This window comes from Halichoerus grypus, chromosome 10, assembly GCF_964656455.1.
Source record: "Halichoerus grypus chromosome 10, mHalGry1.hap1.1, whole genome shotgun sequence".
Taxonomy (NCBI): Eukaryota; Metazoa; Chordata; class Mammalia; order Carnivora; family Phocidae; genus Halichoerus; species Halichoerus grypus.
In genome coordinates, this window is record NC_135721.1 from 87370006 (window position 1) to 87383084 (window position 13079).

The 13079-nt window shown below is 42.8% G+C and overlaps 1 protein-coding gene across 2 annotated transcripts in view; it reads left to right on the top strand.

Annotated features, from left to right (window-relative positions):
* Positions 1–10818: 10818 nt before the first annotated feature.
* The window catches only part of CREG2 (cellular repressor of E1A stimulated genes 2), a 33349-nt gene continuing 31088 nt past the window's right edge, over positions 10819–13079 (top strand). The window contains exon 1 of one of the 2 annotated variants that reach the window (XM_078056782.1): positions 10819–11506. In XM_078056782.1, coding sequence (XP_077912908.1) covers positions 11090–11506 — 417 coding nt within the window. In that variant the 5' untranslated portion in view covers positions 10819–11089. The remainder of the gene's footprint in view (positions 11507–13079) is intronic. The other variant, XM_036087937.2, reaches the window with a different exon arrangement.

Sequence of the window (13079 nt, forward strand, 5' to 3'; positions counted from 1 at the left end):
AAAAAAAAAAAGTCCATACCTTTAAAAAAAAAAAAAAAAAACAAATCTTTTGCACATTTTTTCTTATTTATTTATTTTTAAAGATTTTATGTATTTTTTTTAAGATTTTATTTATTCATTTGACAGAGAGAGAGAGGGAGAGAGCACAAGCAGGGGGGAGCAGCAGGTATAGGGAGAGGGAGAAGCAGGCTCCCAGCTGAGCAGGGAGCCCGATGCGGGGCTCGATTCCCAGACCCTGGGATCATGACCTGAGCCAAAGGTAGACACTTAACCAACTGAGCCACCCAGGCGTCCCTGTATTTATTTATTTTAGAGAGAGAGCATGTGAGCAGTGGAAGGGGCAGAGGGAGAGGGAGAGAGAGAATCTCAAGCAGACTCTGCGCCGAGTGGATCTCATCCTGAGATCATCACCTGAGCTGAGATCAAGAGTTGGACACTTAACACACTGAGCCGCTGGCACACCACCAACTCTACCCTGCAAGACAGCATGAGGGGAAGCCAAGGACTTCAGGCACCCCATTTGCATATTTTTAGATAGGCTTATTTGTTTTCTTGTTATTGAGTTGTAGATGTTCTTTGGATATTCTGGATACAAGTCCCTTGTCAGATACATGATTTGCACATATTGTAACAGTAAATACTGCAGGATGTCTCTGTAACAGAATGTTTTACCTAGCAAAAAAGTCTTTATCACATCTAATAAATATAACAACATTCTTTCATATCATCTAATACTTAGCCCATATCCAGATTTCTCTACTTACCTCAATAATAGATTTTAACAGTTGGTCCCTACATTGTACCTCATCTTATGTCTCCTAAATCTTTTCATATCTATAACCATACACCCATAATTTTTCATGCCATTTATTTGTTGAAGAAACTGGGTTATTCATACCGTGGAGTGTTCCACATTCTGAATTATGTAACTTGTTCCATTGCATTCTGTTTTTCTGTTATCTAGAAGTTAAAGTAGATGCTTGGGTGGATTCAAGCCAAAATTTTTATGTGTTTGTTTGTTTCAAGTTTTTATTTAAATTCTAGTTAGTTAATAGGAAACAAACTGAGGGTTGCTGGAGGGTAGGAGAGGTAGGTGGGGAGGATGGGGTAACTGAGTGATGGGCATTGAGGAGGGCACATGATTAATGAGCACTGGGTGTTATATGCAACTGATGAATCACTGACCTCTACCCCTGAAATTAATAATACACTATATGTTAATTAATTGAATTTAAATAAAATTAAATTAAGAAATAAAAAATAAAAGTTCTATGGAAAATAACAAAAAAATAATAAATTCTAGTTAGTTAACATATAGTGTAATATTGGTTTCAGGAGTAGAATTTAGTGATTCATCATTTACATACAACACCCAGTGCTCATCCCAAGTGCCCTCCTTAATCCCCATCACCCACTTAGCCCATCCTCCCACCTACCTCCCCTGCAACAACCGTCAGTTTGTTCTCTATAGTTAAGACTCTCTTATGGTTTGCTTCCCTCTCTTTTTTTTCTTCCCCTATGTTCATCTGCTTTGTTTCTGAAATTCCACATATGAGTGAAGTCATATGATATTTGTCTTTCTCTGGTTGGCTTATTTCACTTAACATAATACACTCGAGCTCCATCCACATCATTGCAAATGACAAGAGATTTCATGCTTTTTGATGGCTAAGTAATTTTCCATTGTTTGTATACACCACATCTTCTCTATCCATTCATCAGTCAATGGACGTTTGGGCTCTTTCCATAATTTGGCTATCGTTGATAATACTGCTATAAACATCAGGGTGCATGTACCCCTTCAAATCTGTATTTTTGTATCCTTTGGGTAAATACCTAGTAGTGCAGTTGTGGAGTCATAGGGTAGCTCTATTTTTAACTTTTTGAGGAACCTCCATACTATTTTCCAGAGTGGCTGCACCAGTTTGCATTCCCACCAACAGTGTAGGAGGGTTTTCCTTTCTCCACATCCTCACTAGCATCTGTTCTTTCCTGAGTTGTTAATTTTAGCCATTCTGACAGGTGTGAGGTGGCATCTCATCGTAGTTTTGAATTGTATTTCCCTGCTGAGCACCTTTTCATGTATCTGTTAGCCATCTGGATGCCTTCTTTGGAAAAATGTCTGTTTGTGTCTTCTGCCCATTTTGAACTGGATTATTTGTTTTTGGGGTGTTGAATTTGATACGTTCTTTATAGATTTTGGATGCTAACCATTGATCCGACATGTCATTTGCACATATCTTCTCCCATTTCATAGGTCAGGCCAAATTTTTTTAAAACACTTCATAGATAACCCTTTGCAATTCCTACTTGTGTACACACTACTACATCACATCAGGAAATACTTGATGTCACTGTAATGGGCTGAATGTTTGTGTTCCTCCAAAACTCATAGGTTGAAGCCCTAGACCCCAGTGTTTAAAGGTGGGGACTTTGGGAGGCAACTAGGATTAGATGAGGTCATGAGGGTGGGGCCCTCATGATGGGATTCGTGCCTTTATAAAAAGAGAACAAGAGGAAAGGCCATGTGAGAACACAGGGAGATAGCTGTCTACAAGCCAGGAAGAGAGCCCTCACCAGACATCAAACCTGCTAGCACCTTGATCTTGGACTTCTCAGCCTCCAGAACCGTGAGAAATAAATGTCTGTTGTTTGAACCACCTAGTCTATGTTATTTTGTTATAGCAGCCCAAACAGACTAAGACTGTCCTTTGTCCCACATTTGCTGAAATTAAGAATTAAGATTGATCACAGGGCTCAAGTGTTGCCAGGCAGATGTATCCACTATAAGATTCCACTCAAAATTTCACTTAGTATTTTATATATTGATTATTGTTGCCTATATTGATTGCTCCATTAGGGGTTGCAAAATGATTTTTTTCCCTAATTTTCTAATTCCTTCTAGCTGTATTAGCTAGAATTTTTCTAGAAAGAAAATCTTTCCCTCATCAACAGTTTGGTTACCTTGAAATATAATTGAAATACAAGAGGAAAGGCAGGATAAATGCTTAGATTATTTTTGCTTTAGAAAAAAATAGAATAAATCAGATGCCCAGTGATGACTATTGAGGATTTGTCTTTTGTTTTTGTTTTTAATCATTAGTAACTCAAAAGACCAGTGTACCCATTACCTGTACTTACGTCTTACAGGATTATTGTACAACATCAAAAGCAGGAATTGAACATTGGTGCTGTGTGTGTACAGTTCTAAGACACTTTATCACATGTGGATTTGTGTAACCACCACCACAACCAAGATGCAGAACTCTTCCACCATCACAAAGAGCTCCCTCATGCTACCCCCTTATAGTTACACACCACCCCCCATGTACCATCACTAACCCTTAGCAACCACTAGTCTGTTTCCCATCCCTATAACTTTGTCATTTTGAGACTGTTATATAAATGAAATCATACAATGTGTGACCTTTTGAGTCTGGGACTTTTTCTTCACTCAACATAATGTTTATAAGATCCACCCAAGTTGTTGCATATATCAGTTTTTATTGCTGAGTAGTATTCCATGGTATGGGTATACCCATTTGTTTAGCCATTCACATATTGAGGAACATTTGGGTTGCTGCCATTTTGGGGCTGTTACAAATAAAGTTGCGATGAACACTGATGTATATAGGTTTTTGTGGGAGACATATGGTTTTAGTTCTCTGGGAAAAATGCCCAGGAAAGCAATTGCCAGGGAGTACGGTAAATAAATGTATGTTTAGTTTTTAAAATAACTTCCTTCCACCATTATTCTTTTTGATGCTTAAATTATTCCATCTTTTCCCAGTGGAAGACCTTTTGAGTTGCTCCCTGTGTTTTTCTGACATGACCCATTAATCTTTTCTAGCTCTGTTTCTTTTCTAACTCGAGAAGGCATCCCAGGCGCGTCTTGTACATTCCCAGCCCCAAACTTTAAACCTTGCTTTGTTACCTCTGACCACATGCCTCTCATTGTTCTTGACAAAGTATTTGTGAGTGGGAAGTAAAGGTGAGCAGTAGATCTGCAACCCATTCTCTCCCATTACTAGTCATATCTTCTTGTAAAGATACCGATGGCCAGTCTCCTGCAACCAAACCTGAGAGTATTTGCTAGTGGGAGAGTCCTTTGCGATAGCAGCAAATACCAGATGGTTCTGGATTGCTTACAGTAAACAAACTAAAATCTCTGGAAAATGTTAGTAAGCCAAGTAACTGAGTTCCAATTCAAAATAGCTCCTTCTGGCTAAGTGCTATGACCACATGCATCATTTAGAGACCTCATCTGGTAGTCACACACTGCTTGTGGGACTATAAGATGGTAAAAATCATATTGGAAAACAGTTTGACAGTGTTTCCATCCGCTTGGGCCTATCATAACAAAATACCATAAACTGGGTGGCTTAAACCACAAACATTTATTTTCTCACAGTTCTGGAGGCTAGAAGTGCAAGATCAAGATGCCAGGTGACTTGATTTGTGGTGAGAGCTCTCTCCCTGGTTTCAACTATCTATCTTCTTGCTGTGTCCTTACACAGCTTTCCTTGGTGCATAGACACAGTGGGGCAGGAAGGTGGGTGGAAGAACTCTCTCTCTTCCTCTTCTTGTAAGGCCATTATCCCATCACAGGGCCTCACCCTTATGACCTAATCTAACCCTAATTACCGCCCAAAGACCCCATCTCTAAATACCATCATAATGAGGGGTAGAGCTTCAACATATGAAGGCGGGGGACCCACAAACATTCAGCCCATAACACAGTTTTGTATAAACATATACCTACTCTATCAGCCAGCGATTTTATTCCTAGGTATTTACCCAAGAGAAAGAAAACCTATATTCACAGAAAGACTTGTACAAGGGTACTTATAGAAGCTTTATTTATAGTAGACAATAGCTGGTAACAAGACTAATATCCATCAGTAGGATAAGGGACAAACCCATTTCAGTATATTCATTGTATTCATGTGCTTGGGCTGCCATAAGAAAGCACCACAGGCTGGGTGGCTTAAAGAACAGAAATTTCTTCTCTTGCAGTTCTGGAGACTGGGAAATCCAAGATCAAGGCTCCAGCTGATTCAGTTTCTGGTAAGAGCTCTCTTCCTGGCTTGTATATGGCCACCTTCTCATTATGCCATCACATGGCTTTTCCCTGGTGCGCATACACGGGAAAAAAGAGAGTTCTTTGGTGTCCTTATTAGGGCATTAATTCTATCAGATCAGAGCCCACCTTTACAACTTCACTTAACTTTAATTATTTCCTTAGAGGCCTTATCCCCAAATCTGGCAACCCCCAAACCTATGAATTGTGGGTGGGGGGTGGACACAAAGCTTCTGTCCACAACAATAAATTATCGAAAGTGTAACGCAAAGATAGACACAGACATGAAAGACAGGTTAGAGACCAGAGAGGTGTAAAATGTTGCTAATGAAAGAAGGAAGGAAAGAAAGGAGGAAGGAAGAAACCCACACCTAGATGCATTCCAAAGACATAGAGAAGAATTTTAAAGCCACAAGAGGAATAAAGAGCCACCATCTTCAAAGGAGTGGCCTTGAGGCTGAAATCTGACTTCTCAGTAGCAACATGGAAACCAAAAGTGGAATGATAACTTCCATGTGTTGAAGACATTGCTATTGCTAGAATTCTATACTCGGGGGAAATATTTTCTGTGAGTGAAAGAGAAGTAAACTTCAAACAAAAGAGAGTTTGCCACTAATAGACCCTCATTAAAGGGAATTCTAAAGGGTATACTTCAGTAAGAAAGAAAATGATCACAGAAGATCTGAGATACAAGAAAAGATGAAGAGTGAGGAAATTGGAGAATATGTAGCTAAATCCAAATAAATATGGGCTAGGGGTGCCTGGGTGGTTCAGTCAGTTAAGTGTCCAACTCTTCATTTCAGCTCAGGTCATGATCTCAGGCTCTTGAGATTAAGCCCCAAATCTGGCTCCATGCTGAGTGGGGAGTCTGTTTGAGATTCTCTCCCTCTGCCCCTCTCCCCTGTTCAAGCTCTCTCTCTCAAATAAATAAAATATTTAAAAATAAATAAGTATGGACTGAATAAAAGAATAATAACAATGTCTCATTGAATTAAGAGAAATACAGCATTAAAACAATAATTACATGAAAGTCAGGAGAAGGGATAGTCTTTTTAACAAAGAGTGGTGGGTCAACTTGATCTGTGCAGGGACAAAATGAACCTCACCCATATACAGAAAATGTCTTTAAATGGATTATAGACTTAAATGTAAGAGATAAAACTATTAAGCTTCTAGAATAAAACATCAAAGATATTTTTCATGGGCTTAGGTCAGGCAAAGATTTCTTAGAAATGATACAGAAAGCACAAACCCTGAAAGAAAAAAATTGATAAATTAGATGTCATCAAAATTATAAATATTTGTTCTTCAAAAGACACTGGTAAGAAAATGGAAATGCAGGCCATGAACTGGGAGAAAATATTGGCAAAACACATACCTGGCAAAGGACTGGTATGGAAAATATATAAAATAACTCTCACAACTCAACAATAGGAAGACACAACCAGATTTTTAAATGAATAAAGAGTTAAACAGATACTTCACCTAAGAAGATAGACAAAAAGTAAGTAAGCACATAAAAATCTGTCCAATATATTTATTTTTGGTAAGAATACATATTTTTATTGAGCAGTTGGGCATAAGGCTTAACTTATGCATGAGATTTGCTCAGTTTTATTTATTTTTTATTTTTTTAAAGCTGCCCAATGTTAATAATCATTGGAGAAATGTAAATTAAAACTGCAGTGAAACATCCCTACATACGCAGTAGAATGGTTAAAATTAAAAGCCATGCAATACCAAGTGTTGCCCAGGCTGTAGAGCAACAGGAACTGCCATGTGTTGTCAGTGGGAATGCAAACTGGTATAGACACTTTGGGGAAAAAAGCTTGACAATTTATTATAAAGGTAAACCTATAATTACCATACAACCCAGCAATCCTGTTCTTAAGTATTTACTCAAGAGAAATGAAAACATGTGTCCCCACATAGACTTGGATGTGAATGTTATTAGCAGCTTTATGCATAATGGCAAAAAAAAAAAAAAAAAAAAAGAAACAGCACAAGCATCCATCAACTGTTGAATGAATAAACAAATGTGCTATGTCCACACAAGGGAATATTAGTTAGTCACCAATAAAAAGGAAAACACTACTGATACATAGAACAACATGGATTGGCTCATGTGATTATGGAGCCTGAGAAGTCCAAGATCTGCCATTTGCAAGCTGTAGGCCCAGGAAAACCAGCGGTGTAGTCTGGGTCCAAACCCAAAGCTCTGAGAACCAGGGGTGTCAATGGAGTCAATCCCAGCCTGAAACTGAAAACTTGGGAACCAGAAGTGCTGATGTCCAAGGGCAGGAGAAGATGGGTGTCTCAGCTCTATTCAGACCCTCAAGGACTGAGTGATGCCACCCCTGTTGGTGAGACCCATCTTCTTTCCTCATCTACTAACTCAAATGCTAATGTCTTCCCGGAAACACCCTCACAGGCACACCCAAAAATGATGTTTCATAGCTGTCTGTGCCTCCCTTAGCCCCGTGAAGTTGATAGGTAAAAATATTAGCATTAACAACTACCCAAAGACAAGCTCTGGCACTTTTCAACACCAAAAGACTGGAATACAGAAAATAAAATTAAGTCTTACAAATAAAAAAAAAAAAAAACCCACAGGCCACCCAATAAAAATGGACAAAAGACATTAACAGGCATTTCACAAAGGAGGATATCCAATTGGCCAAAAAAGGATGAAAAGGTGATCAACCAACCACATTAGTCATTAAAATAAAAATTACTCGGGGAGCCTGGGTGGCTCAGTCATTAAGCGTCTGCCTTCAGCTCAGGTCATGATCTCAGGGTCCTGGGATCGAGCCCCGCATCGGGCTCCCTGCTCGGCGGGAAGCCTGCTTCTCTCTCTCCCACTCCCCCTGCTTGTGTTCCCTCTCTCGCTGTGTCTCTCTGTGTCAAATAAATAAATAAAATCTTAAAAAAATAAAAATAAAAATAAAATAAAATAAAAATTACTCATTACTTATCCACCAGCCCGGGGGGGGAGGAGACAAAACCCAGAAAATCTAACAATAATCTGTGTTGGTGAGACTGTGGAGCAGTAGAAACCCTCATACAGTGATAGCAGCAATGTAAACTGGTACGATCACTTTAGAAATAAGTTTGACATTACATAATAAAATTAAGCATACTTATACCGCACAAGCCGCAATCCTACAACAAGGTATACACTCTAGAGAAACTCCTGAATGTGTGTACCAGCGCCTTAGCTTGGGTCTAGACAAGGACTTGGCACTCGGGTAGTTTCTCTTGGGATGTAGTCCTAAAGAACAGGAGTGGCGCACTAGAATGATTAGAAAGGAAAGCCATTCGAAGGGGGTGTCATTGAGTTGTTAGCACTGTGAGCAACTGGGGCTCAATCCTGCTGGACACCCTCTGAGAAGCTGTGTGAAGTGAATTGTCCACCTGTGACCTGGAAATGGGGACTATTTATCCTTTGGCTCCTGTCCTCATTGGTCAAAGATCCCTTTTCTTGGGATCTATGAGTAGAATAAATGACCTTCGCCATGGCTGTCATCTCTTGATCTGCTGGCCTCACCCTATCTGAATAAGAAAACCTATTAAAACATCTACTGAGAATACTTGAATAAATGGTCATATAGCTACACAATGCAATACTATACAGCCATATATAGCCAAAAACAACAAAACAAGTATGATTCCCACAAACAGAATTTTGACTGAATATACAAAGACACAAAAAAATACATCAAGTATGATTTCATTTATATAAAGTTCAAAATAGGTAAGATGAATCTATAGCATGGAGGGATGCATACATAGGAAGTCAAACTGTAAAGAGAAGCAAAGAAATGTGTATCACAAATGTCAAGATAGTAATTACCTCCAGGAGAGGAGGCAGGGGATTGTGATTTGGGGAGAGGGGCAGATGGAGAGCTTCTGGGGAACTGATAATGGTCATGGTAATATTTCCTCACTGAGTGATTTTAACAGATTTTCTTTTTAGTGATTCTTTAAATTATACATATGTATTTTATGTATTTGCTGCATATGTCCTATCTCTTAAAATATTTTTGAATTGTTATCATGTAGCTTGATGAATGAACAGAGGGATAAAGAGTGAGGATACAAATGGATTAAAATGTTAATTGTATTATCTACCTGGTGCAAGTGCGGGTGCTCGCTGACTATAGCACCACAAAGAGGCTGGCATGGCTGCAGCAGAGTCTGGGAGGGAGATGCAGTGGGGACAGACAGGGACAAACACACAGGCAGGGACCAGACTACAGGGGACCTATACACTGGATTAAGGAGCTTAGACTTTTTCCTGCTGGCAATGAACAGTAAGAATCCGGCATTTCTTCTTCACATCATGTGCTGGGGCTGGCGGAGGAAAACGTCCACCTTCACCAGAGCCTCAAAGGAAGACATAACCCCTCACCGTCAAGAGCAAGAGCCTTGGTGGACGGAGTCAGCCGCCAGACTTGCCCAGCTCCCTGCGGAGCATGTGAAGAGCAAACCGCTGTGCATCTCTGGCGGGTCTGCTCTGTGCTTCTCCTAGGCCACTGGGATAGATGCGACTGTCCTTATTTTGCATACATGGCCAGTAGGTGACAGAACAGGATGTGAATTCATTTGAAGTCATTTGAGATAGCCCATGTTTTTAACGACTTGCTTATACCGCCTCTGCAAGACTGTGGCACACATCATTCTGGGGGCGAGGGAGAGAGATGGCAAGTCAGCGGTATATAGGGACGGCAGAGCCATGGGAGGAGACGAGATTGCGGGGAGAAGAATACCAGAACTGCCCCTGAGACTATCAATAGAAAGAGGGCATCCTGGAAAGGGTGTTTGGGGTGGGATGGGAGGAGGCCAGCTTGATGTGCACATTTTTAAAGAAAAATGGCTTTGAAGAGAAGGAAAAAGGAGGAGGTAGATGGAGGGCAGGGTAGACAACGGCTCGTCTGGTTATTGCACAATGGAACATTTGCCAAAATGTCTACAAAAAGTCTGGTGCTAATTCTTGTAACTTTGATCCATAACAAATTGGAAGTAGGACTATTAGATTTTAGATAGGAAATCTAGAGCAGAATATGTCTCCTTATGGGCAGATAAGGGAATACCATAAGCAGAGGTTCAAAAGTGTAAATGATATAGAATTATGTTGTTATCTATAAAACTGTACTATTGGAAACAGCCCAAATTTCCACCAATAAGAGAATGCTTAACTGTGGTACATTCATACAGTTCTCTGCCTCGTCCATCCCAGCTACTTTGTCTCTGGGTGTCTGCGCCCTTTTACTTTGGTTGATAATGTAAACATTTGATTTTGCTTTCAGATGAACTGGCAGCAATGCATTCCTGTCCGAGCAAAGCGTTAAGACGGTCATTGTCCTTACAGAGCAAGGGAATCGGCTTTGGCATCAGATTGACTCGGTGCTAATCTTACCTTCACTGTTTACTCCTCTATAAAATGGTAACAATCTCTACCTTTGTCTATTACCAAAATATAACGCCTGCTCCATGCCACGCACTGTTCTAAGCCTCTGCAGAGGTGAACTTATTTAATTGTCCCATCCATCACCTCTCTGAGCTAGATACTGTGGTTTGCTTGTTTTTCTAATAAAGAAATTGAGGCACAGACAGGTTAAGTGACTTGGCAGGTCACAAAGCTGGTGACTAGGGGAGTGTGTTGATTCGGGATTTGAACGCCCACCACCGTCTGGCTGCAGAACCCGTGCCATCCAACAGGAAACGAGCCCATCCCCGGACCTGGCACGCGGTGAGGGCTCTGCGCACGGCGGCTGCAGGACGTGCAGCGTGCGAGTGGAATCTGCTTTCCCGGGAGCCTGGACTTCTCACGGCGGGCGTGAGGCGGCGAGGGCTTCCCGGGGTGAGGACCCCGCCCGGGAATCCTGAGGCGGTCGGAAGCCGAGTCCGGACCGGAGTTCCGCACGTCCGCCGCAGGGGGGCGCTGCCGCTCTCGCCGGCCGCCCGCGCGCTCCAGGCGGTCCCCGCGGCAGGGCGCGCCGCTGCAAGATGTCCGTGCGCCGCGGCCAGCGGCCCGCGCGGCCCGCCACCCGCCTCTCCTGGCTGCTGTGCTGCAGCGCCCTGCTGTCGCCGGCCGCGGGCTACGTGATCGTGAGCTCGGTGTCCTGGGCCGTCACCAACGAGGTGGACGAGGAGCTGGACAGCGCCTCCACCGAGGAGGCGCTGCCCGCGCTGCTGGAGGACTCGGGCAGCATCTGGCAGCGCAGCTTCCCGGCCTCCGCGCACAAGGAGGACGCGCACCTGCCGCCCCCGCCCGGCGCCGCCCGCGCCAGGCCGCCCCCCGCGCCGCCCGGGATGTTCTCCTACCGGCGCGAGAGCGGCCCCAGGCTGCGCCCCGGCACGGCCCGCTTCCTGGCCCACGCCAGCGCCTGGGGCTGTCTGGCCACCGTGTCCGCCCACGAGAAGGTAAGCCGCCCCGCCGGGAGCCGGCTGCAGGTGCGTGCCTCGCGGTGGCCTGGGGACGGGGAAACGCTGGCGACCGCCCCCCACCCACCCACCCACACCCGTGCTCCGCCCCGGGTCTCACAGACGTGCCCGGCGGGCTGGGTTGCACGGTGGACAGCGCATAAATAACGGAACCAGACTGTGCTTTGCTTAACCCGGGAAAGGGGGAGGAGGGTGCTGACAGCCAGGCATCCTGCCAGGTGGATGGCCCCTGAAGTGCAGTCTGGAGGTGGTCAAAGAGGCGTACACGTAAGCAGCGCCTGACCCGACACCTGCACAGAAGAAGCCAGACCCGCCTTCGGCATCACAGACTGGTGCGGGCAGCCTCCCAGCCCGCGGCACCCAACAGACCCGAACTTCGCCGTCACCTACTGACACTGGGGACTGGGAGAAAGACACCATGGGGTCTGTGGTGGAAATTGACATTTTGAAATATGGAACTCAAGAATTTTTCTGGAAAGGAGGCTTAGGGTGCAAAGTGTATACATGCTGGGATGAGCTGTTTTCAGCTGCAGTTTTATCATTCAGTTCGCAAATGTTTTACTCACCTGTTAGCCAGGTTTCCACCTTGAGCCAAAATGACATGGATAAATATGAGGATGTGCCATCCATAATTACACACCCTCCAGAAAGCTTTCAGGTCTGGTAAGATCCATATAAGGGTTTTATTACAGGGAGGTAGTTTGAAATCCTATTGAATTTATGCAAAACCAATTTTTTTGGAATGTGTAGGTCACTGGGGGGTCTCACCCATCTGGAAACTGGCCAAGTCACTGGGTTGTCCACTTTGCTTTCCTCCTATATGAAACTTAGTGGTTGACTATGTAGTTTTGAAGTTCTTGTTTTACTCTTAAAAAATAAGTAAGTTTATTCTGATGATGGCAGTGGTCTTAAGTCTTAACCACTAGCATCCAAATGGTTTCTCACAGTTATGTATTATGCTCCTAAGACACACCTTACACAGATATGAAGCTTAAATATGAAGCTGATCTTGGTTTAAAACACAAATTATTTCAGGGCGCGTGCCTGGCTCAGTCAGAAGAGCATGCGACTCTCGATCTGGGGGTTGTGAGTTTGAGCCCCACGTTGGATGTAGAGATCACTTAAAGAAATAAACTTAAAAAAAAAGATAGAGTGAATGTTTAAAAAAATACACAGATTGTTACAAGCAATTAAAAGTCTAGTGCCAATGTACTGAAGATACTTTGACTTTCAACATCTCTTTTCTTAGCTTTGTTAGGAATTCCCCTTTCCAGTATTGACATTTAATCCAAATTCAATACATTCAGGGAACATTTCCCATGTACACATCACGTGTGCAAAGCATGACTCTAGGCAGTTATGACAAGCTGAAAAACAGAATCTGTGAATTGAACTTATATTACCATTTTGGAAGACTCCTGAACATTGTGTCTTCTTCAAAGATGAAAGCGATCCCTTATTCCAAGTCTACACACACCGCTACCATATAACGCTTTATGCAAAGACAGCCCCTGAGTTCTGAGCTCAGTGACAATAAAGAGCACTCTGTGAA